The 21742-nt window shown below is 42.5% G+C and overlaps 1 protein-coding gene across 1 annotated transcript in view; it reads right to left on the bottom strand.

Moving 5' to 3' along the window:
* LOC121275256 (sodium-dependent phosphate transport protein 2B-like) overlaps positions 1–20561 on the bottom strand; it is a 68452-nt gene extending 47891 nt beyond the window's left edge. The window contains exons 1-2 of the mRNA XM_041182686.1: positions 20474–20561; positions 19542–19768 (exon numbers count right to left, since the gene is read on the bottom strand). Of these exons, the coding sequence (XP_041038620.1) occupies positions 19542–19768; positions 20474–20561 (315 nt within the window). The remainder of the gene's footprint in view (positions 1–19541; positions 19769–20473) is intronic.
* Positions 20562–21742: the final 1181 nt, after the last annotated feature.

Below are 21742 nucleotides of genomic sequence, written 5' to 3'. Positions count from 1 at the left end.
GTTAGTTCCAGCATTTTCTGTGTTTATGTCAGACTTCCAGCATCAGCAGGATTTTGTTTTTCTTCTATTATTTAAAGTATCAAGGCATTCAATAGAGTGGGTGCATCTATTTCCTCTGGTGGGGGAATTCAGAATAAGCTGAGTACATTCTTAGATTTAGAGCTGGCTTTTCAGGACTGAAATTACAAACCAATTTTCACACAAAAGGTGGTGGAAATGTGGAACTAACTTCCACAAAAGTTTGGAGGTGCTGGATCAATTGGCATTTTCAAAACTGAGACTGATAAGCCTGAATGACTTATTCCTGTTCCTATATAGTGCTGCTGTTAGATGGGAGTGGTGCACAACAGCAGACCGAATGGTTCCTGCTCTCCGATCCAGTAATTGTGATAGTGATTATAAAGATTCTCCTGTCATTAAGCTATTCATTAGGTGGATAACTGATAGCCAAGGTCAAGGATATAATTGTAATCTGAAAATTTGATTGTAGCACACCTGTTTTAAGGCATCAAATGTTTGCTAAAGGTCCATTTGTGCTCATTTTACATTGAAAGTGTATTACCCACAAAATTGGATTGGTTTCCACTGCAGGTGTCCAGGCAATGCCTAGGAAGTATTAAGAAGCCTCATTCAATATTTAACCACGTGTCCTTGTTATAGGTCTCTTTTGTGAAATTGGGCTGTCCCAGTGTCTGAATCACCATGTGGTATACTCATTCAGCAACCCAGGATGCTAACAGGGAAGAAGGGTTCCTCAGCAGTGCTATTTAAAGGGCTCACTACTGTATTCAGGTTAGTTGTTTTTTTATGTCTTTTTCATCAGGGAAATTGTTGGTCTGGGAGTGTAGGATCTCCTGGAAGCCATATCATCATTGGCCTTAGAGGCAAAATGAATTGTATTCATCCAGCCAAATGCGGGGTATTCCATCATACTCCTGCCTTGTGCCTTGTAGATGGTGGATAGGCTTTGGGTAGTCAGGAGGTGAGTTACTCATGTTATGATACAGCAGTTAGTAAAGGCTGAGTTATTTAAAATCCCAGAGGGAAACATTAAACAACTGTCATAACCTATAATTTCAATTGGTATGTTTGAAATGCAACTCTTAATTCAGAAATGAAACCACCAAGCCTCCAGATGTTTTCTATATAAATTAACTTAAACATTTATTTATTTTGCAAAGTATTTAACACATACACATGTCTACAAATTACTACCATAATAACTATTAAACAAATAGCCAAATTAATCACTCCCAGGTAATCTTCCCCAAGACAACAACAACCCATAGGCTTTATACAGACACCAGGCAAAGTACATTTTATCTTACAAATTCAAAATGAGGTTCCTTTCAATTTTGTTCCTTTGTACAGTTGTAGGCTTACAGATGGCTTAGATCTTCCATGCTTCTAACTTCCACACGCAAAACCCTTCTGTATATACCTAGCCTTCCCTTTGAATGCAACTTCTCATTGTATCACCAGGCCTCCTGAACTCCACGTCTTCTAAGAATAAAACCCCTTTCCGCGTACCAATTTTATTAGTCATATAAACATATTGCTTGGTGTTTCCTAGCTAGGTGCATGATTTCAGCCCCAGTCTTTGAATGGTTTATTCAACAAAATGCAAATGTACCCTCTACCTTACTGTTTACATCTCAAAACTACTATATATCAAAGCACCCAGACTAGCTGGCTTCAATCCAATTAAAACACACACACTCACGCCCACGGACCCAGACCCGACTACAAGTCCAATTTAAAATAATTTCCAACACCATTATATACATTAATATCTCTTCATGACAACCCCTCCCTATCAAAAAATAAATGTCATAATTCTAAAAGACGGCTTCATTTTTTAATAACCCATCTCACACTATCCCCTATACTTATTACACTATCAGATGCATGCATTAACATAACAACATATATACACAAGTCCTTTATATCAACAGAAATCACTCTTGTTCAGTGCCCAGATGTTTTGATATGTCCAGTTTTCCTTTAAGCTTCAAACTGTTGATAATGCTTCTGTGAAGAGATTTTTTCTACCAGCAACATGTATAACCCATGGATTAAATAGTTGTAATATTAGACTCCACCTGGTGCGCCCGTGATGAAGTGCAACACACGCACGTCATTAATTTAGGGGCTTGTTAAGGCCCTTAACTCGGCAATCGACGCTGATTTTGAGGTGCCCATGTGATCTTTGGCTCGGCGCACGGGCGCAACAAGCAGGTGGGTAAGTGACTTTTTAACAAAACTCATCCACAGGCAGGATATGTGGGCTCAGTGGAGTTGTCAATGTTTTATGTGAAGTATTTAATGCAGCAAGTGTTTTAAACTTGCCTGTGTGATTGGTAGCAGTTCAAATCGATTTCCAACAGCTTTCTATGTACTTTGAAGCTTCAGCTCAGCACTTTGCAGTCAGGAATCTTTATCGAGCTTGCAGCTTTCCGGAGGCCTCCATTTAGCCTGGGTACGGTTCAGACATCTCCACTGGATGCAGCTCCTCTGAGGACGAAGGGAGGGCTAGAATAAGGAGGAGGCCAGGATTGGACAATCAGCCTCCAGGGGAGCCACCTTTGGGAGACCAGGCACAGACACAAGGGGTGCAGGGCCAAGAGGTACTCCAAGGTGGAAGGGGCTGCAGAAGACGCCACTATCCTGCTGCCAGGGTATACAGGCAGTGAAGCAGCTATCTCAATATGTCTGTGTTGCAGTGCCAAAGGAGGCTCCGACTCTCAAGGGAAACAGTCAACTACATCTGTCAGATGATTGGCCCTGAGATATCTCCTAATTGTGTGGACGGAGACCCCATGCCAGCAGCTCTGAAGCTCACAGTTGCCCTCCACTTCTATGCATCTGGCTCCTTCCATGTTGGTGACCTTTGCAGTGTCTCCCAATCAGCTGTCCACGCTTGTGCCAAGCAGGTTACAGACACTTTGTTCAGACGTGCATTGACCTTCATCCACTTCCGCTGTGACTAGGCAAGTCATGCACAGGGAGCCAGAGGCTTCGCGGCCATTGCTGGCTTCCCTTGTGTCCAGGGTGCAATAGACTGCACACATGTGGCCATCAAGGTGCCAGTGGGTGAACCCAGTGCCTTCGTCAACAGGAAAGGCTTCCACTCCATGAACGTGCAGATAGTGTGTGATCACAGGATGCAGATTCTGCAAGTCTGTGCAAGGTACCCAGGCAGCTCCCAAGATGCCTACATCCTCAGACACTCATAGGTGCCTGGTTCTTCAGTCCTCCGGCTCAGCTGGATGGATGGCTGCTGGGTGACAAGGGCTATCCCCTCAGAGGGGGCTCATGATGCTCCTCTGCCATCTAAGAACAGAAGCTGAGGAGCGCTACAATAGGAGCTACGGCACCACAAGGGCTGTGGTGGAGAGAGCCATCGGTCTTCTCAAGGTGCGCTTCCGATGCCTGGACCGCTCAGTGGGCACACTCCAGTACCCCCCCGGATCGCATCTCTGTGACAGTGATAGCATGCTGCGCTCTGCACAACCTTGCACTGGAAAGGGGGGACAGTTAACGATGAAGACCTTGACGCACTGGATGCAGCTGTACACGATGATTCCAGCAGTGGTTCAGAGGATGAGGAAGCACAGGGCAATGATGAGGAGCAGCACGCTGACCCGTTATTACATCAAGGAGGCAGGGATCTCCGGAACACTTTAATCCAATGAACCTTCAGCTAGCTCCACACACTTGGATCTGCAGGACCAGCATTGCCTGGCGCATCCATACGCGGCACTTCATCTTCCACATCATCAGCAGCAACTAAGGGCTTAATACAGAAACATCAATGTCCACTCAAACACTCATGATATGTCTGTGAAACATCCAAATGCAGCACAAAGGAAACACCCTCAGCCATGGTAACAAATGTGGACTTTATTCCCACCCATCAGATGGTGCCACCAAAAATATAACAAAACATTGCTCCGACGTTGACAAAAAAAAATTCCCTAACCTAGGGGCAACAGAAGAGCACCAGTGACAAACCCGTGAAGTGCCTAACGTGCCTTATGCTTACAGATGCGGGTGCCTCATCTTGGTGCCGCCCCATTGCTCGGACTGGCTTGTGAGACAGCCTGCTGACTCTGCTGTCCTGTTGGCCTCGATGACCTTGACGGGCGTCCTCTGGCCCATGGAGCCTGTGATGGCCTCGCCTAGGAGGGAGTGGCCAGTTCCAGAACTGGCAGCTCCCCAGTTGTCGCAGCCTTAACGGGTGCAACGATCACTGGCAGAGGGGCAGAGGAGCTGCTGCCTTCATCCGGAGTGCACTGAGAGGAGCTCGCAGCAATGACAGGCAGCTGCTGCGCCGATGTGAGGTCATTTTGGACCTCCCTGTTCAGTGCAAATGGATGGGCACTGAGCTGGGACACTTGGTGCCCAGAACATCTCCCACATTGCCAATGACCACCTGTGGCCATTACTGCTGTGAGGGTTTGCAGGTCCGAGCGTAACCCAGTCAGATGCTGATCAATCCTTTGGAAGTCCCTCTCCATGAGAGTGGCCAATCTCTCAATGGAGGAAGCCTGAAGCTCTATCCTGACTTTCATGCAATCACTGACACTCTGCCTGGATTCCTCCACCGCAGAGACCAACTGAAGTACACCCTCATGCAACACTGCCAGATGCTCCCGCGCAACCGGCCGCTTGTCCTGCAGCTGCATCGTGGTGGACAATTCCAGAGGCACCTCATCACAGCCTAACTCAGCACGTGCCTGATCCCCTGCGGTCCTCCGGCTGATGGCGCCATCGGCACTCTCCATCTGTGCCATCTCCTCCAGCGATTGTAAAGTGCCCTCTCCACTGTATCCCGGGACACTAGCCGACATTATATTCCCCATCGATGTGGTAGTTGCTGCACTGGTGCCTGGCTCCCCTTCCACCATCTCATCATCATCAATAAGACATATGTTGGTGTTCTAAGTATTTGTCTAGCTGCCTCTACTGCAGGTTGCCCCCAGACTACTCAAATGCGACAAACACCAACATATGATACAGGGAGAACCCATCTTCTCTTCAACCACTAAGGCTGATGTAAGCATGGTCACTATCTGTTTGTCCACCCAGCATGCGCCAAACGCCCAATGCAGTAACAACACTAAAACCTGGCGGGGGGGTCCCACAAAGGCTAAGGCTACCTGCTGGGTCAAATGGCCAAGACCAACATGGTACTCACCCTTCCAGAGTGCAACAAATCATTGAAGCGTTTGCGGCACTGGGTCCCTGTTCGATGGACACCATGTAGGGAGCTGACCACCTCCACCACCTCCAGCCAGACGCACTTGGTAACGAGGGGGGCCCTCCTCCTCCCATTCTCGGGAAACAGGACCTCTCGACATGTTACCATCTCCTCGAGAAGGGCAGCAAGATAGGTATCAGAGAAGAGAGGGGCACATTGGCCCCTCACTGGCCTACCCTGCAGCCTGCTCTCCTCCTCTGACCTGCCCTCCTCCTATGGCCTTCCCTCCATCGGAGTCCGCTGTGTAGGTCCCCTGCACCTGTAGCTGGCCATGGTGATCAGCCTAAAGGAGGCTGCCTGGCCTTTCTTTATACAGACTGCCTGTTCCCCATTGGAACTGGAGGTCTGTACACGCCCGCCGCAATTGTAAAAATCTTGTTCTTCACGGGAGTGCAAAATGCGCTGGGTGGGCCTTATTTGGCCGGCCCACGCAAAATTGTGGTGCGGCCTGGATTGCCAGCGGCAATCAGCTCCGTGCCCACCTGCGATTGGGTCAGCCCCGCCCACCCAACAAACAGAAAATTCAGCCCTATAGGATCATGGTCTGCATAAGCAATTGTTTCTGATGAATTGTTGGCAACGTAACTTTCAAAATGCTGCAATGCTAACACCAAACCCAAGGTCTCTTTTTCGATTGTTGAATATCTTCTCTGTTGTGCATTCAGCTTCCATGAGAAATAGCCTGTTGGTTTTTCAATTCCAGTGTCATCTTCTTGTAACAATATAGCCCCAATGCCTATATCGCTTGCGTCAGTGGCCAGCTTGAATTGCTTGGCATAATTGGGTACTGCCAACACTGGTGTCATAGTTAATACAGCTTTCAAACTATCAAATGACTTCTGACACTCCAGTGCAAATTGAAATTTTTTGTTCCTTTTTAATAGTTCAATTAGTAGAGCAACTACACAGCAAAAATTTGGTACAAATTTCTGGTAAAATCCACTCATTCCCAGAAATCTCAAAACTTCTCGTTTTGTTGTGGGCACTGGGAAATCCATGATAATCTTGACTTTCGCATCTCTTGGAGCCACCTTATCATGTCCAATGGTATGGCCCAGATATGTAACTTGTGCTTTTACAAATTCACTTCTAGCCAAATTCATCACCAAATTAGCTTCTTGTAATCAAGAAAAATAACCTTCCAGATCCTGTAAGTGCTCCTCCACGTAGGACTGAAAACTATTAGATCATCAATATAAACAGCACAATTGCTTAGACCTGCATTTACTTTGTTTGTCAGTCTTTGAAATGTCACAGGTGCATTCTTCATACCAAATGGCATGACTTTAAACTGATGTAGTCCACTTGGCATTACAAAAGCTGATATCTGCTTTGCTCTCTCGGACAACGGCACACGCCAAAATCCTTTTAGTGCTTCAATCTTTGTGATAAATTTTGATTGTCCCACTTTCTCAATGCAATCTTCCAACTTTGGTATGGGGAATGAATCCACTTTTGTCACCGCATTCACCTTTCAATAGTCCACAAACAGTCTTTGTGTTCCATCTGGTTTCAGTACGAGCATAATAGGCAAACTCCAGTTACTCAACTAGACTCAGTGATATCATTTTGAGTCATGAAATCAATTTATTTTTGTACTTGTGATAACTTTGCCAGATTTAATCTATAAGGCTGTTGCCTTATTGAAGATGAACCGTGCACAAAGACATCAGGTATGGCTAAATGTGTCTTTCCCAATTTATTCCCACAAATAGGTTTGCGTGACTGCAATAGCTTTTCCAAATCACGTTGACACTTTCTTGGAAGGTGACTCAATATTTCATTTAAATTTTCAAGCACCGCATCACTAATACCTTTTTTTCTTCCTCTTCCCTGTCAAAGTAATTTTTAAGCATATTTTCATGACATACCCTCCTGCTTTCTTTTTCTATCTGGAGTATTTATTAAATAATTTACTTCACTCAGCTTCTTTCAATCCTGTAAGGTCCACTGAATCTTGCATTTAATGAATCACCTAATACTGGTAGCAAAACTAATACTTTCTCTCCAGAAACAAAACTGCGAGCTTTAGCTTTCTTATGTGCCTTCACTTTCATCACTTGCTGTGATTTCTTTAAATGTTCCCTAGCCAACTGACATTCTCTATTCAATCTCTCCCTGAAATTTGATACATAACCCAAGAGAATAGTTTCTGAATTTTGACCCACCAATTTCTCGTGAAACAATTTCAGTGGTCCCCTTACCTCATGACCATAAATGAGTTCAAAACGACTAAAACTGAGGAATGTCTCTAATAGCAAATAACAAAAATAGAATTCCTGTATCCCAATCCTGTGGATAATACTAATGGTATGTTCTGATCATAGTTTTAAAAGTTTGATGCCATCTTTCTAAAGCTACTTGTGGCTTCAGATGATAAGCTGTTGATTTAAACTGTTTTATCCTCAAACTGTTCATTACTTCCTTAAACAGCTGTGACATGAAATTTGACATCTGACCTGATTGTATTTACTTAGGTAAACCGTATCTTGTAAATAAATATAATTAGTTCCTCCATTATCTTCTTGGTTGTAATATTTCTTAAAGGTATCACTTCAGGAAACCTGGTAGACACATCCATTATTGTTAGTAAGTACTGATTTCCACTTTTAGTCTTAGGGAGGGGTCCTACACATTCAATCATGACCCTAATAAAAGTTTCTTCAAATGCTGGTATTGGGATTAAAGGTGCCAGCTTAATCACTGCTTGTGGTTTTCCTGTTACTTGGCATGTATGTCATGTTCTATAGAATTTGACTACATCCCTATGCAATCCTGGCCAAAAAAAAACCTCTGTATCTTTTCCTTTGTTTTCCTAATTCCTAAATGTTCCCCCATTGTAATTTCATGAGCAATCCTCAGAATCACATTTCTGTACCTAATGGGATAACAGTCTGATGCAGCTCACTCCAGTTTACATTTGCTGAGACATGATCCGGCCTCCATTTTCTCATCAAAATATCTCCCTTAAGATAAATAACATACTGCAATACATTTTGCTTCTGTTTCTGAATAAGCATTATGATGTAACTGCTTTAATTGAAAATCATGTTTCTGTAATTCCACTAACCTCCTAGAATTAAACACTTCAGTTAAATTGTCCTCCTGAACAACGTTAATCAAACACAGTGCCAGCTAATTGGATTTTGACACCTCCTTCTTGCCTTTGAACTACCTGCCCTTGTCGTTTATCTTGTCTTCCCAAAGACCTTTTCTCACAATCAAGAAACAATCCAGGATATTCCCTCTGTAACATCTCTGTTGAAGACACTTCTACAGGCTGCTAAACTATCCTAGGCATCACCCTATACCATTACCCAGAATAAATTGAACCCCTGCAATGGGCAATTTTTCCACCACCCCAACAATAACTTCACCTGTCTTCCATTTGCTCTTTAAGTAGCTTCCACAATGGAATAGGTTTAGTATCTCCATGAACCCCACTTATTATTACCAGCTCTTCCCTCTGAACAACAAATATCACTATCCCACAACATTAAAGATTGACTAGCCCCTGTGTCTCTTCAAATTTAAATGTCTTTCCCTACTCCACCCTCTACATATGGAAAGACTTTCCTTTCATACACAAAGGCCGGGATTTTCCAGCCCTGTCACGGGCGGGGCCCACCATGGGTGAGGCAGTGCCCTAGCCTGAAGTCCATTGACTTGCGGCGGGACTGGAAGATCCCAGCAGTGGGCGGGTGCGGCAAATCCCACTCAAATGTCTTTAAACATTTCTGCAATCTGCTCCTCGGAATTCTCTTGGGTAAATTGTGAACACATTCCCACTTCTTTACCTATCACTGATTCTCCATGTTTTACCTATTCACAAACCATTGGCTTTTCATCTGCTGAACTCTAGAACTCACAGTACTTTTACATCCAGAACTTTTTGGTAGCCCAATAATTCAAACAGATTTTTCCTGCAATTTCCCACACACTGACTTCGTGTGCCCCACTTTATTACAATGAAAACACCTCAAATTTTGAATGTCACTCCTTCCCTCAGAACCCTCCTTTTTATTCTGAGAAAAAACTTCTTGGGAATTCCCAGCCAAGCCTTCTCTTCCCTAACAAAAACAGAATTACCTGGAAAAACTCAGCAGGTCTGGCAGCATCGGCGGAGAAGAAAAGAGTTGACGTTTCGAGTCCTCATGACCCTTCGACAGAACTTGAGTTCGAGTCCAGGAAAGAGCTGAAATATAAGCTGGTTTAAGGTGTGTGTGTGGGGGGCGGAGAGATAGAGAGACAGAGAGGTGGAGGGGGTTGGTGTGGTTGTAGCGACAAACAAGCAGTGATAGAAGCAGATCATCACTGCTTGTTTGTCGCTACAACCACACCAACCCCCTCCACCTCTCTGTCTCTCTATCTCTCCGCCCCCCACACACACACCTTAAACCAGCTTATATTTCAGCTCTTTCCTGGACTCGAACTCAAGTTCTGTCGAAGGGTCATGAGGACTCGAAACGTCAACTCTTTTCTTCTCCGCCGATGCTGCCAGACCTGCTGAGTTTTTCCAGGTAATTCTGTTTTTGTTTTGGATTTCCAGCATCCGCAGTTTTTTTGTTTTTATTCCTTCTCTTCCCTGACTACCTATCTTCCTTTCACCTTCCCATTTTCTATCTTTTTCTGATTTGAAAGTGTGACAGAAAAAATGTTTAGCTCTATGAACTAACACATAATCATCAGCTATCTCTGTTGCTCGTCGTACAGTTTGAACTCTCTGTTCCTCGACATGAGTTCTCACTACTGAAAGGATTGATTCTATAAATTCTTCCAAAAGAATTACTTCCCTAAGAGCTGCAAATGTTGTCTCTATTTTTATCACCCATATCCACCAGGTCAAAATTACTTTGATTTACTCTCTCAAACTCCAATATAAGTTTGCCCAGGCTGTTTTCTCATATTCCTAAATTTCTGCCTGTATGCATCATGAACCAGCACATATGCACTTAAAATTGCCTTTTTCACCACATCATAATTCATCGATACGTCTTCAGACAGCGAAGCATATACCTCGTGCGCTCTACCCAGCCACTTAGACTGTAATACTAACGTCTCTGTACTCCTGTGGCCATTTCATTTGTTTAGCTACCTTCTCTAATGAAATAAAGAATGCTTCAACAAGTTTTTCCTCAAACTTTGGAAGAGTTTGTACACGTCTAAACATCTCCCCACTCGGTTTTAGATTAAAGGTTTTTTCATCATCAGAACTCTCCTCAGAATCCGAGATCTCTTTTTTTAACTTCCAACCTTTTAAGCAGATATTCTCTTTCTCTCTCTTTCTCACTTTCCTGAAATTTCTTTCTCCTGCCTTTCTACTTGCTCCCTTTTAACGGCAATTTCCCTTTCCTTTACTTCTAATTCAAGTTTTTTCAGTTCCTTTGCTTGTTCAAATTCAAGCTTCTTCTTTAAAACTGAAGACTCACTTCCTCCAGCTGTGACTCACTAGTGTCAGGTATCACTTTCAAATGTAGATGCTGTGCTGTACTTTTAATTATATCTGATTCCTAGCCCCTGCAGGTAACTCCAATTTTAACTTATTTGACAACTCTGTTAACTTACTCTTGGTTATTTTCTGCAACCCAATCAGAGTAATATCTTCTACTCCCAGACAAGTTTTAGCGATCGCCAAAGCCATCTTGCTCTCACCACTCACCACTTCTAAAAAGCCTCGCCAACTCCTGAATTCATAGTGCTTCTCGTACTTGTAACATTAAGATTCACCAGTTCCAAACCAATCAAGGAATTATAAATATTATCCCACCAAGAGCCCTCAATTGTTATGACACAGCAGTTGGTAAAGACTGAGTTATTTAAAATCCTAGAGGGAAAGTTTAAACAATTGTCATAATCTATACTTTCAATTGGTATGTTTAAGATGCAACTCTGAATTTAGAAATGAAACCACCAAGCCTCCAGAGATTTTTTATTTAAATTAAATTAAACATTTATTAATTTTTCAAGGTATTTAACACGTACACATGTCTACAAATTACTACCATAATAACTATTAAACAAATAGCCAAATTAATCACTCCCAGGTAATCTTCCCCAAGACAACAACAACCCATAGACTTTATACAGACACCAGGCAAAGTACATTTTATCTTACAAATTCAAAATGAGGTTCCTTTCAATTTTGTTCCTTTGTACAGTTGTAGGCTTACAGATGGCTTACATCTTCCATGCCTCTAACTTCCACACACAAAACTCTTCTGTATATACCCAGCCTTCCCTTTGAATGCAACTTCTCATTGTATCACCAGGCCTCCTGAACTCCATCTCTTCTAAGAATAAAACCCTTTCATAGTACCAATTTTATTAGTCATTTAAACATATTACTTGGTGTCCCCTAGCTAGGTGCATGATTTCAGCCCCAGTTTATTCAACAAAATGCAAATGTACCCTCTACTTACTGTTTACATCTCAAAACTAGTATACATCAAAGCATCCAGACTAACTGGCTTCAATCCAGTTAAGACACACACAGTCACACCCACAGACACAGACCCTACTACAAGTCCAATTTAAAATAATTTCCAACATTATATTCATTAATATCTCTTCATGACACTAGCTATAGAATTCCAAGCCTCTGATTTACTCTTGTAGCCACAGTATTGTTACCAGTGCCCAGGCGAGGGGAGTGCAGATGGTGCCAAACACTGGGGCCCAGGTTCTAGTTGGGGAGTGGTAGGTGGGAGGTGTGGTGGTGGGATGGCAGTGGAGCACGGTTTAGTGAGCAGTTGGTGAGTGGAGGAGTTGGGGGCTGGTGGGGGGCTGGTGAGGGTGTGGGTGTGGGGATGGGTGGTGTGGGAGTGGGAGATATATGAGTTAGGGTGGAGAGGTGGGAGTGGGTGGTGATAGTGTGCAGGGTGTGTGCATGGGTGGTGGGGGATGCTGTGGTGTAGGAGGTCATGTGGAGGAGTTGGTTGGGGGGGTTAGGGAGGTGAGGGTGTCACTTTTAGTTCATTCTCAGTGTGCAATACAATTTGTAGGCCAGCTTCTGGGGAAGGGGGAACAATTCTTGAGTTAAGGCTGTACTGAATCTTTGTACCATGTATCATTCTTTGAAAAATTCAGATCAACAATTCAGTCTACATTTTTTCTGAGCTGCTGGTGGATCCCTGATTAACAAATCCTGGGGGTAGTGTCATTAGCGCAAAAGGGGCAGGTGCCATTTATGTTATATTGTGGGCTGATGTCAGATAAGTCAGAATGGTAAGGTTGTATTAGTTGAATCATTTTGTTAATGCAGTGACTTTTTGTAGCCACTTTAGTGAACATCAGTTAATTGATTTGTGATTAATTATCCCTAACAAGTCAGCACTGGGCCTCCAATTTGACCATTGCTACAGTCATTGTGTTTATTGCAGCAGATGTAATGAAAGAAGATAAAACCTACACTTATACAGCAATTTGCATGATGTCACAAATCACTTTACAGCCAATTAAGTTGTAATCGCTGGTACAATGTTAGCAAATGGTGGAGCAGGCTTGAGGGGCTGAATGGCTTACTCCTGCTCCTAATATGTAAGGGCATTTGGCTTTATGTCATTCTAAGTGGATGAGATGAGCTGGGCCAGATGGCCTTTGACATCCATAATTATCTCGTGCACAGAGGGTGGAATCATGGCTGGGGTTCTGTTTATTTTGTTGCTAATGAAAATTTACTGTGAATGGGATTTGTGGGATGAGATTTCCAGGACAGGAGTGCATAATAGGCTCATAGTGAATCAATAACCTGTTTTATACTGTACAGGATTCTCAAGAGTCTTTTCCATTGACTTCAGTCTTGTCCTTTTGTCTACTTATCTATTATCCCACACTATCTTGGTGCTTTTTATGAGGTTTTGAGGTATTTAAATATTGTGATAAAATTGTGTTGCACAGTAGACAGTTGAAAATATATTGTAGTGAAAAGTAGCAATTAGCAGATTCTTCAGACTCGCTGATCAAAAAATCAATGGTGAACTAATCAGTCTTTGCCCTCTGGCCTTTTAAAAGTTGTGTTGAAAAGCTCCAATGCTTTTCACTGAGTGAAGACATATGTTGTTCAATAATTCCACTTTGTTGCTCAGGAGTCATTTGATCATTCTACCCTGTGAAATTACTGATAAGGTAAAATCCAATTCCACCCTTTGTATGAAATAATTATATTGAATATTGTCATGCACCCAGGCAGGAAAAAGTCTACTTCTTCTACAGAATGGAAAAGGTCTTGTGCAATTTACTTGGGTTACAAATATTGAATCTTTCCCTCAAATATGAATTTACTGTCACTGTGTCCATATGGTACAATGTGAAGAACATGTTAATAAGTCATGGAGATCAGTGTTATCATCAGCACTGTGTTATAAATAACAAATGGGATATTTTTCTGTAAAATTAACAATATTGCAGGATGCTGTTTAAGTAAAATTTATACTGTCCAGTTTGTTTAATAGTTGCAGTGGGACCACCTTTTGGGCGCACACAAACTAACGCTGCATTATATTGTTGCTGCTCTTAATATTAATGACCCAGGCTGCAGATATATCAGACAATGCCAAAAATGGGCATCATCATTTTACTAGAACCTTTTTATGATTGTTTGGTGAATTGATTGGTAAATATTGAAAAGGGAAAAAATATCATGTATGATTGAGTGGGAGGGTTGGGGGGTGGCGTGGATTAAGGGGCCTAGAAGAAGAAGAAGCACCAGGGTCCATGATTTCTCTCCCTTGCCCTGATTATTATGGCTGTCCAGTTCAGTTTCTGATCAATGGTAACCCCCTGCCCTAATCCAGGATGTTGATGGTGGGGAGATTCAGCAATGGTAGCACCGTTGAAAGTCAGGGGGAGATGGTCAGGCTCTTGGCACTTGTCTGGCGCAAATATTACCTGGTACTTTTTTAAAAATTTTGTTGTGGGATGTGGATGTCACTGGCTAGGCCAGCATTTATTGCCCATCCCTCATTGCCCTTGTTCAGAGGGCAATTAAGAGTCAACCACATTGCTGTGGGCCTAGAGTCAAATGTAGGCCAGACCAGGTAAACAGAGCAGATTTCCTTCCCTAAAGGACATCAGTGAACCAGATGGGTTTTTTTACAACAATTGGCAATGGTTTCATCGTCATCTTCAGACTTTTAATTCCAGATTTTTATTGTATTCACATTTCACCATCTGCCATGGTGGGATTTGAACCCAGGTTCCCAGAGCATTACCCTGGGTGTCTGGATTACCAGTCCACTGACAATGCCAACATGCCTCCTATCACCCAAGTCTGAATGTTGTCCAGGTCTTGCTGCATAAGGGCATGGCCCATGCCATTATTTGAGGAGTTGCAAGTAGAACTGAACATTGCGCAATCATCGGTGAAAACCCCGATGATGAAAGAAGGTCATTGATGAAGGTGCTGAAGATGGTTGGGCTGAGAGCACTGCCCCAAGGAAGTCCTGAAGTGATGTCCTGGGGCTGGGATGACTGACCTCCAACAACCACAACCAAGATGGTTGTGTTAAGTATGTCCTTAGACTTTTCCTCAATTCCAATTGACTTCAATTTTACTAGGGTTCCATGAAGCTACACTTGATCAAATGCTGCCTTGATGTTAAGGTCAGTCACTCTCACCTCACCTCTGGAATGCAGCTCTTTTGTCCATGTTTGGAATAAGGCCATAATGAGGCCTGTAGCTGAGTGGCCCTGGCAGAACCCAAACTGGGTATCAGTGAATAGGTTATTATTGCGTAAGTGCCACTTGACAGCACTGTTGACAACACCTTCCATCACTTTGCAGATGATCAAGAGTAGGCTGATGGGATGGTAATTAGCCAGATTGAATTTGTCCTGACTCTTGTGGATTGTCAATAGATTGACATTGTACCTGTATTGGAACAGCTTAGTTAGGGATGGAGCTGGTTCCAGGACAGAAGGCTTCAGCACTACAGCTGGGAGGTTGTCAGGACCCAGAGCCTGTACTGTATCCAGTGCCTTCAGTTATTTCTTGATTTGATATGGAGTGAATTGGCTGAAGACTGGTATCTGTGATGCTGGGGCCTCAGGGTGAGACAGGGATGGATCAGCTACTCAGCACTTCTGGCTGCAGATGGTTGTAAAAATTACAGCCTTGTCTTTTGCACTCATATGCTGGGTTGGGGATTGAGGATGGGGATGTTCATGGAACCTCCTCTTTAAATCAGTTGTTTGATTGTCCATCATGGGGGAAGATAGTGATACGGTGGTAATGTCACTGGACTAGTAACCCAAAGGCCAGGCTAATTCTCTGGGGAATAGGGTTCAAATTCCACCACGGCAACTGGTGGGATTTAAATTCAATTAATAAAATCTGGAATTGAAAGCTAGTCTCAGTAACTGTGACCATGAAACTATCATTGATTGTCATAGCAACCCATTTGGTCACTAATGTCCTTCCTTCAGGGAAGAAAACCTGCTGTCCTTACCCATTCTGGCCTACATGTAACTCCAGACCCACAGCAATGACTCTTAACTTCCCTCAGAAATGGCCTAGCAAGAGACTCAGTTCAAGGTCAATTAGGGTTGGGCAAAAAATGCTGGCTTTACCAGTGACGCCCACATACCCACATCCCATGACAAAATAAAGAATTCACAACTGGCTGTGGCAAGACTGAGTTTTGATCTGATCCATTGATTGTGGAATTGCTTAGCTTTGTCTATCGCATGCTGCTTCCACTTTAGCTAACATTTAGTCTTGTTTTGTAGCTTCACGAGGTTGACACCCCATTTTTATGTTTGCTTGGTGCTGCTCCTGCCATGCTCTCCTCAGTTCTCATTGAAGCAGGGTTGGTTCCTTGCCTTAATAATCATTGTAGACTGAGGGATGTACCGGGCTCTGAGCTTACATATTGTGGTGGAATAAAATTATTCTGCTGCTGATGCACAGCACATCATGGATGCCCAGTTTTGAGCTGCTTGATCTGTTCTGAATCAATCCCATTTAGTATGGAGATAGTGCACACTACATGTGCAGGTGTCTTCAGTGTGAAGATGGGACTTAGTCTCCACAAGGACTGTGTGGTGGTCACTCCTAACAATAAATTAATGGACAGATGCATCTGCTATAGGTAGATTGGAGAGGATGAGGTCAAGTAGGTTTTCTCTCATGTTGGTTCTCGCACCACCTGCTGCAGGCTTAATATGCCAAATATGTTCCTAAGGATTTAGCCATCTTGGTTATTAGTGGTGCGACTGAGCCACTCTTGATGATGGACAATGAAGTACCCCACCCAGAATACATTCTGTACCTTTGCTAACCTCAGTGCTTTTTCTAAGTGGTGCTCAATATGGAGCAGTGCTGATTCAACAGCTGATGGGGTGGGGACAGCAAGTGGTAATCAACAGTAGATTTTCCCTTGTTGTATTGATTTAAAATAAAACGATTGTGAAACAAAACTGCTTCTGTCTGCTTTAGGAAACAATGAAAGCCATTTATTAAATGATTATCAATACAATGTAGATTCTTACTTCTTGAATAGAATCATTCCCCTGATTATACTGCAACTTACCAGGATTGATTCTTTGCAGTTTTATAGTGGAGGGGACTATAACATTCTGTTAAAGGTTAATCACATCTTATAAATATCAAAGTGGTACAATAATTATTAAACTAGAAAATAAAGTGGATGTCTGATATAAGTGGTAAAACTTATTTTAATAATTAAACATTTTGAAAATAAAAGTGCATTCATGTTTCAAAGTCCTTACTTTATCTAAAATTAAAAATAAAGTAAATAAAACATTTCTTAAAATATATGTCCTTCTGGTGTTTGATTTATCTTAATGCCATTGTGACATACTTCATTTTGAATTTGGCACCATCTGCTGTCTAATTCATTCTTCATTAACAAATTCCATATATTTTCAAGATTTTTAGTGGGATATATTTCTGACAACCACCAGGATACCTAGCTTACAGTTAGTAATAGATGCTATGGGCAGAATTCCCCCTCGTACCCATGGTGGGTTTTATGGCAGGCAGGAGTGGAAAATTTGGGGGAGGACAAAAATCATATTCTGGCTGGTGGGAAAACAGTTTACAATTTTCCCCTCACCTCTTTCATGATGGGTGGAAGGCAGACCAGGTAACCTGCTGATCATTGTCGAGAACACTATTTGCATTCATTAGCATCTCATGAATGCTCATTAAATATGCTACTCGCCAGGATCACGTTCCCCCTTCCAATCTTGTCACGCCAGTGGTATTCAGACTGGTCTGAAACACATTTGAAAATGAGTGGCATCCATCGGTCAGCCCTCACTTCGCTCATGACTTTGAGGTGAGTGGAACATTTAAAGCCTATCTGTAACAGCGCTGTTCAGCAATGGCAGTATAATGTCACACTGTTGAGCGTAGTGGGTTAGTCTGCTTATGGTGGGAACCTCCATACTCTGGGAGGACACCACTGTGCAGCTGCTGTCAGGTCTGGCTGTACCCTCAACAGAAACCAGCATTGCGACCAGCAGGAGGGGTAGCTGACACATGGTGGGGGGTAATGGGGTATGAAGGGGGCTGGAAGGGGGAATGGGAAGGGGTAGCAGACACACTTGGGGGTAATGGGGTATGAAGGCACTGAAAGGGAGGAGGATGCATTGTAATATGTGTTCTTTAGATGTCTCAATGATTAGATCTTAAGACTTGTATACTTAAACGCGAATGCTTTATTGTTAACTTCTAACTATTTACAGCTCCGAGGTATAATCATGCATGGTGCCATTACCTCTATGCAGGCAGGTTCCAGACTTCTTTCTAGACTGTACTCTCAGTCTATTACCATGTGACTCTACACATCATACTGTGGTTGGTGCTATTCTTCTCTCCCAAGTTAACCCTTGCTCTGCCGAGCACCTTTACAATAGAATGGCACACAGGCACATCATACAACATCCCCTTTTCTTTTTCAACAATTGTGTGTAATACAATCTTTACTGGCTACCCCTGCTCTCCAGCTCAAGTCCCTGACTTTATAAATTCAGATGGTCTTGAGGCTTGACAGTTCTTAAATATCTTGGTCTGTCACATTTGGAGGAATGGTAGTTGTACTCTGTGCTTCTGGTACTTGATTATCTCCATTTGATTTGCTTTTTGCACTCCTTCGAGTTGTGTTTCTCTTTCTTAACAACTCACCTACTTTTTCCAGACACTGTGGGTTTGTCCTATTCTTTCAGAAGGGAATGTGCACTCCATTCATTCCTAAAGTGGACTCAAATTTTCTTTTTATATGGTGTCCGCCATGTTCTTGCAGGAACTTGACATTTTGCAAATTGAATCTTCATACCCACTTGCTTCACAATTTCAGCCAAACATTTATTTGCTGTTTTACTTTCAAACAATAAAACAAACTGTTTTATTTTGCAAGCTTTTGAATCTTTACATTCAGCTCAACTTTATCTTCTTCTAGTACCTTGCACTTTAGCGTTGGATTTACATTTTCGCATCTCATTTCTGTCTTTTCTTTCTCTGTCTGCAACAGAGTTTTGTCCTTGACATTCATTTGGACTCACTGTCAGCCAGGTCTATCTCCTGCAAAGTCTTAACTTGTTGCAGTACTGTAAGATTTTGGGGTTCAGGGGCCACAGATGCCTAAATAGACTGTCCACTAGCCATAAGTAATTTTAAGATGGTTTATTAAGTTTATTAAGAAACAACAGTTCGGATATGATACATTAACTAATTAGACAGAAAAAGTAGATGACCGGTAACAGGTTGTGATAACAACATTTTACTCTCTAACCCAAGTGTTTGGAAATGCTTTCCTTGATCTCTCAGATCTTCCTCCTCAGGTCCATCTTCCATCTGAAGGAGGCAGCTGCCCAATAAGCACTGGCACCTCCCCAGCGCCTAAGCATCCTCCCCACCATTATTACACTGTAATGGACTTGATTTTCCAGACCAGTTTCTCATTGGAAACATCAAACTTTATTTACAGGTTTTAGCAGCAGTTACATGCTTCCATCAAGCTCCACAACCAGAAGAAGAACTCCAACACTAAGGCTCCCTACACTTAGAGCTGATTCATTCACACTGTCACATGATATTATACAATAAGTCTTAAAGCTACAGTCACTGCATCCCTTAAAACTACAATTACTACATTCATCCTCATTTAAATTTGTTGTACAGTTCGTATTGACAAGAACAGCTACCCTCATGGCATTACAAATATATACATGGCTCATGGAATTATAAATTCAATCTCTCAGGTGATTTCCTTATCCAGGTGGAACATTGTAGCTCTATGATTTTCGAATCCCTTACAGGATCCACAGTATCTGGAACTGCAGCAACACCAGGTACCTCTTTAGACACAGGAATTTCAGTATTTTCTACTCCAACAGAGACATCTGGTATGTCTATCCTTGGTTGACCAATTTCAACAGGGCCCACAGGTTCTACAATGGTTACAGGTAGAACATAATTTTGTTGGGGCATCTCCTTTCTTCTCAAAAGATCCATGCGTTTGCGGGTGATCTGGACTTCCACTTCTACATGTTACGACAAGGGTCTAGTCACAGAAACTATTACACCAGGTGACCAATTCGATCCACCACTGAAGTTTCAAACATATACTGCTTCACCAACAGTAAATTCTTGCTCTCAACTATGCAAATCATGAGTCACTTTTTTATTCCCTTGACCTTCCCCTCCAAATTGGAAAGTAGCAGGCTTAATCTCATTTGAAGGTGTCGCTTCATAAGTAACTCTGAAGGTGTTGAACCTATAGTAGTGTGGGGGGGAGTTGTTCATTATCTTATCTGAACCGTCTTCCTTTTTGTCTTCTTCTTGCTACCACAGAGTTAAGTCTTGGCCTTCATTTTGACTTCACAATCGACCAAACTTCTTTCAAGTGAAATCTCAACTTTTCTTAGTTCAGTAATTGAGCTACCCATGACTTTATTATCTGCTCCCATCTTAGGAAGCTCTACGACTTTTCCTTCTAATGCCTTTTTTGTTTCACTCAGCTGATTCTTCAGCTCTTCAGTCTCCTTCTTGTATCTGTTGGCTTCCTCCTGGAAACTTGAACATTGCTGCACTTTCTCTGCTAACAGGTTCTTCGGTTTGGTCAGAGAGATGTTAAATTCTCCTTGTTCCTCTTCATAATTTTCCAGAGGTACAAACTTTGACCTGAAGCATCCCTTGTAGTGTGTAAAGGTCTTTCAACAGGTTTTCCTTTTCTTTGTGAAGCTCACTTGTTTCATTTTGAATTCTATAATTCAGCAGAGTTTCCTTGAGTCTCTTCTGGTGTTCTTCTATGTCGTTGTTTAAGACGGTCTTCATTTCTTCAGGTTTTGAATGGCTACAAACTCCTTTCACATCCTGTTAAGGTCCTTTGACTCTCCAGGCTCATTCTGAACTACCCTGCCTTGTTCCTTTCCCAACTCAGGAACTCTTCCTGCTTCCTTTTGAAATCTCACTGGCCAATCAAGGTTAATTTTCCTCAACCAATTGCAACCTAGGAGCTTGGCCCTTCGCCTTCTACTACTATCACCGGGAGTTGTGCTGTTTGGTGCATATGATAATAGGTACAGCGGTAATACCCTTCAATTGGATAGCTTTGCCAATACAAGTTTTCAATTTGGCTGAAGTCTGCTCCAAATTCAATTGTTGAGTACTCTTGTTTAAATATTTGAAGGTGTTCTCTCCTACCACAATGCTTGAAGCACCAGTGTCCACTTCCATCATCAAAGGTTTTCCATTTATCTGCAGAGTAACAGTGATTGGCTCTGTCTTACCTACTTTTACATTAAATAGGGAATAAATATCAGAATTGGTGGTTTCTGGTTCTTCCACATTATGTACTTCGATTAACTTAAGGTTACTGCCTGACAGTCTGTCTAGATCTTGCTTTACAATGCTTCAGTATGTGCCCTCTTTTATGACAATAATAGCATTCCACCTCTTTAAAACGGCAAGTTTCAGGGGTACAATTGCTCCCACAGCGATAATATTTCATTTTCAATTTTACTGCTGAGCTGTTTCCAGTATTTATTTTAAATTTTTGGGTAGCAAGGACTTTCTCCCCACTTGCAGACGAATCCCGGCTTTTCATGCCACACCCAGCTGTCCGTTTCTGGCCCAACTGGAAAACAGTGCCATTTTGTGCACCTTGTATAGCCTGCAGGTCCCGTTCGTCATTTTCCTTGGCGAGCATTATTTCCAATGTTTTTTTAAAATTGAGGTTTATTTCGGCTAATAATTGTCATTGAATGGTGCCCTCTTGTAAGCTGCAGACCAAACAATCCCTGAGCATATCGCTTAGGGTCTCCCTGAAATCATAGTATTCAGTCAGTTGTTTCAATTTCACTATGTATGTAGCAGTGGTCTCCCCCCGGGGCTCTAACACTTCAATAAACCTGAACCTCTGCATGGTGGCTGAGGGTTTGGGTTGAAAGTATCCCTTAACGAGGTCTACCAATTCACCGAAGGTTTTTGAATCGGGTGTGGCCAGCACCATCAAA

This window comes from Carcharodon carcharias, chromosome 1 (genome assembly GCF_017639515.1).
Source record: "Carcharodon carcharias isolate sCarCar2 chromosome 1, sCarCar2.pri, whole genome shotgun sequence".
In the NCBI taxonomy this organism is placed as follows: Eukaryota; Metazoa; Chordata; class Chondrichthyes; order Lamniformes; family Lamnidae; genus Carcharodon; species Carcharodon carcharias.
The sequence above is the reverse complement of the archived record's forward strand: the minus strand, read 5'-3'. Positions and strand labels throughout refer to the sequence as shown.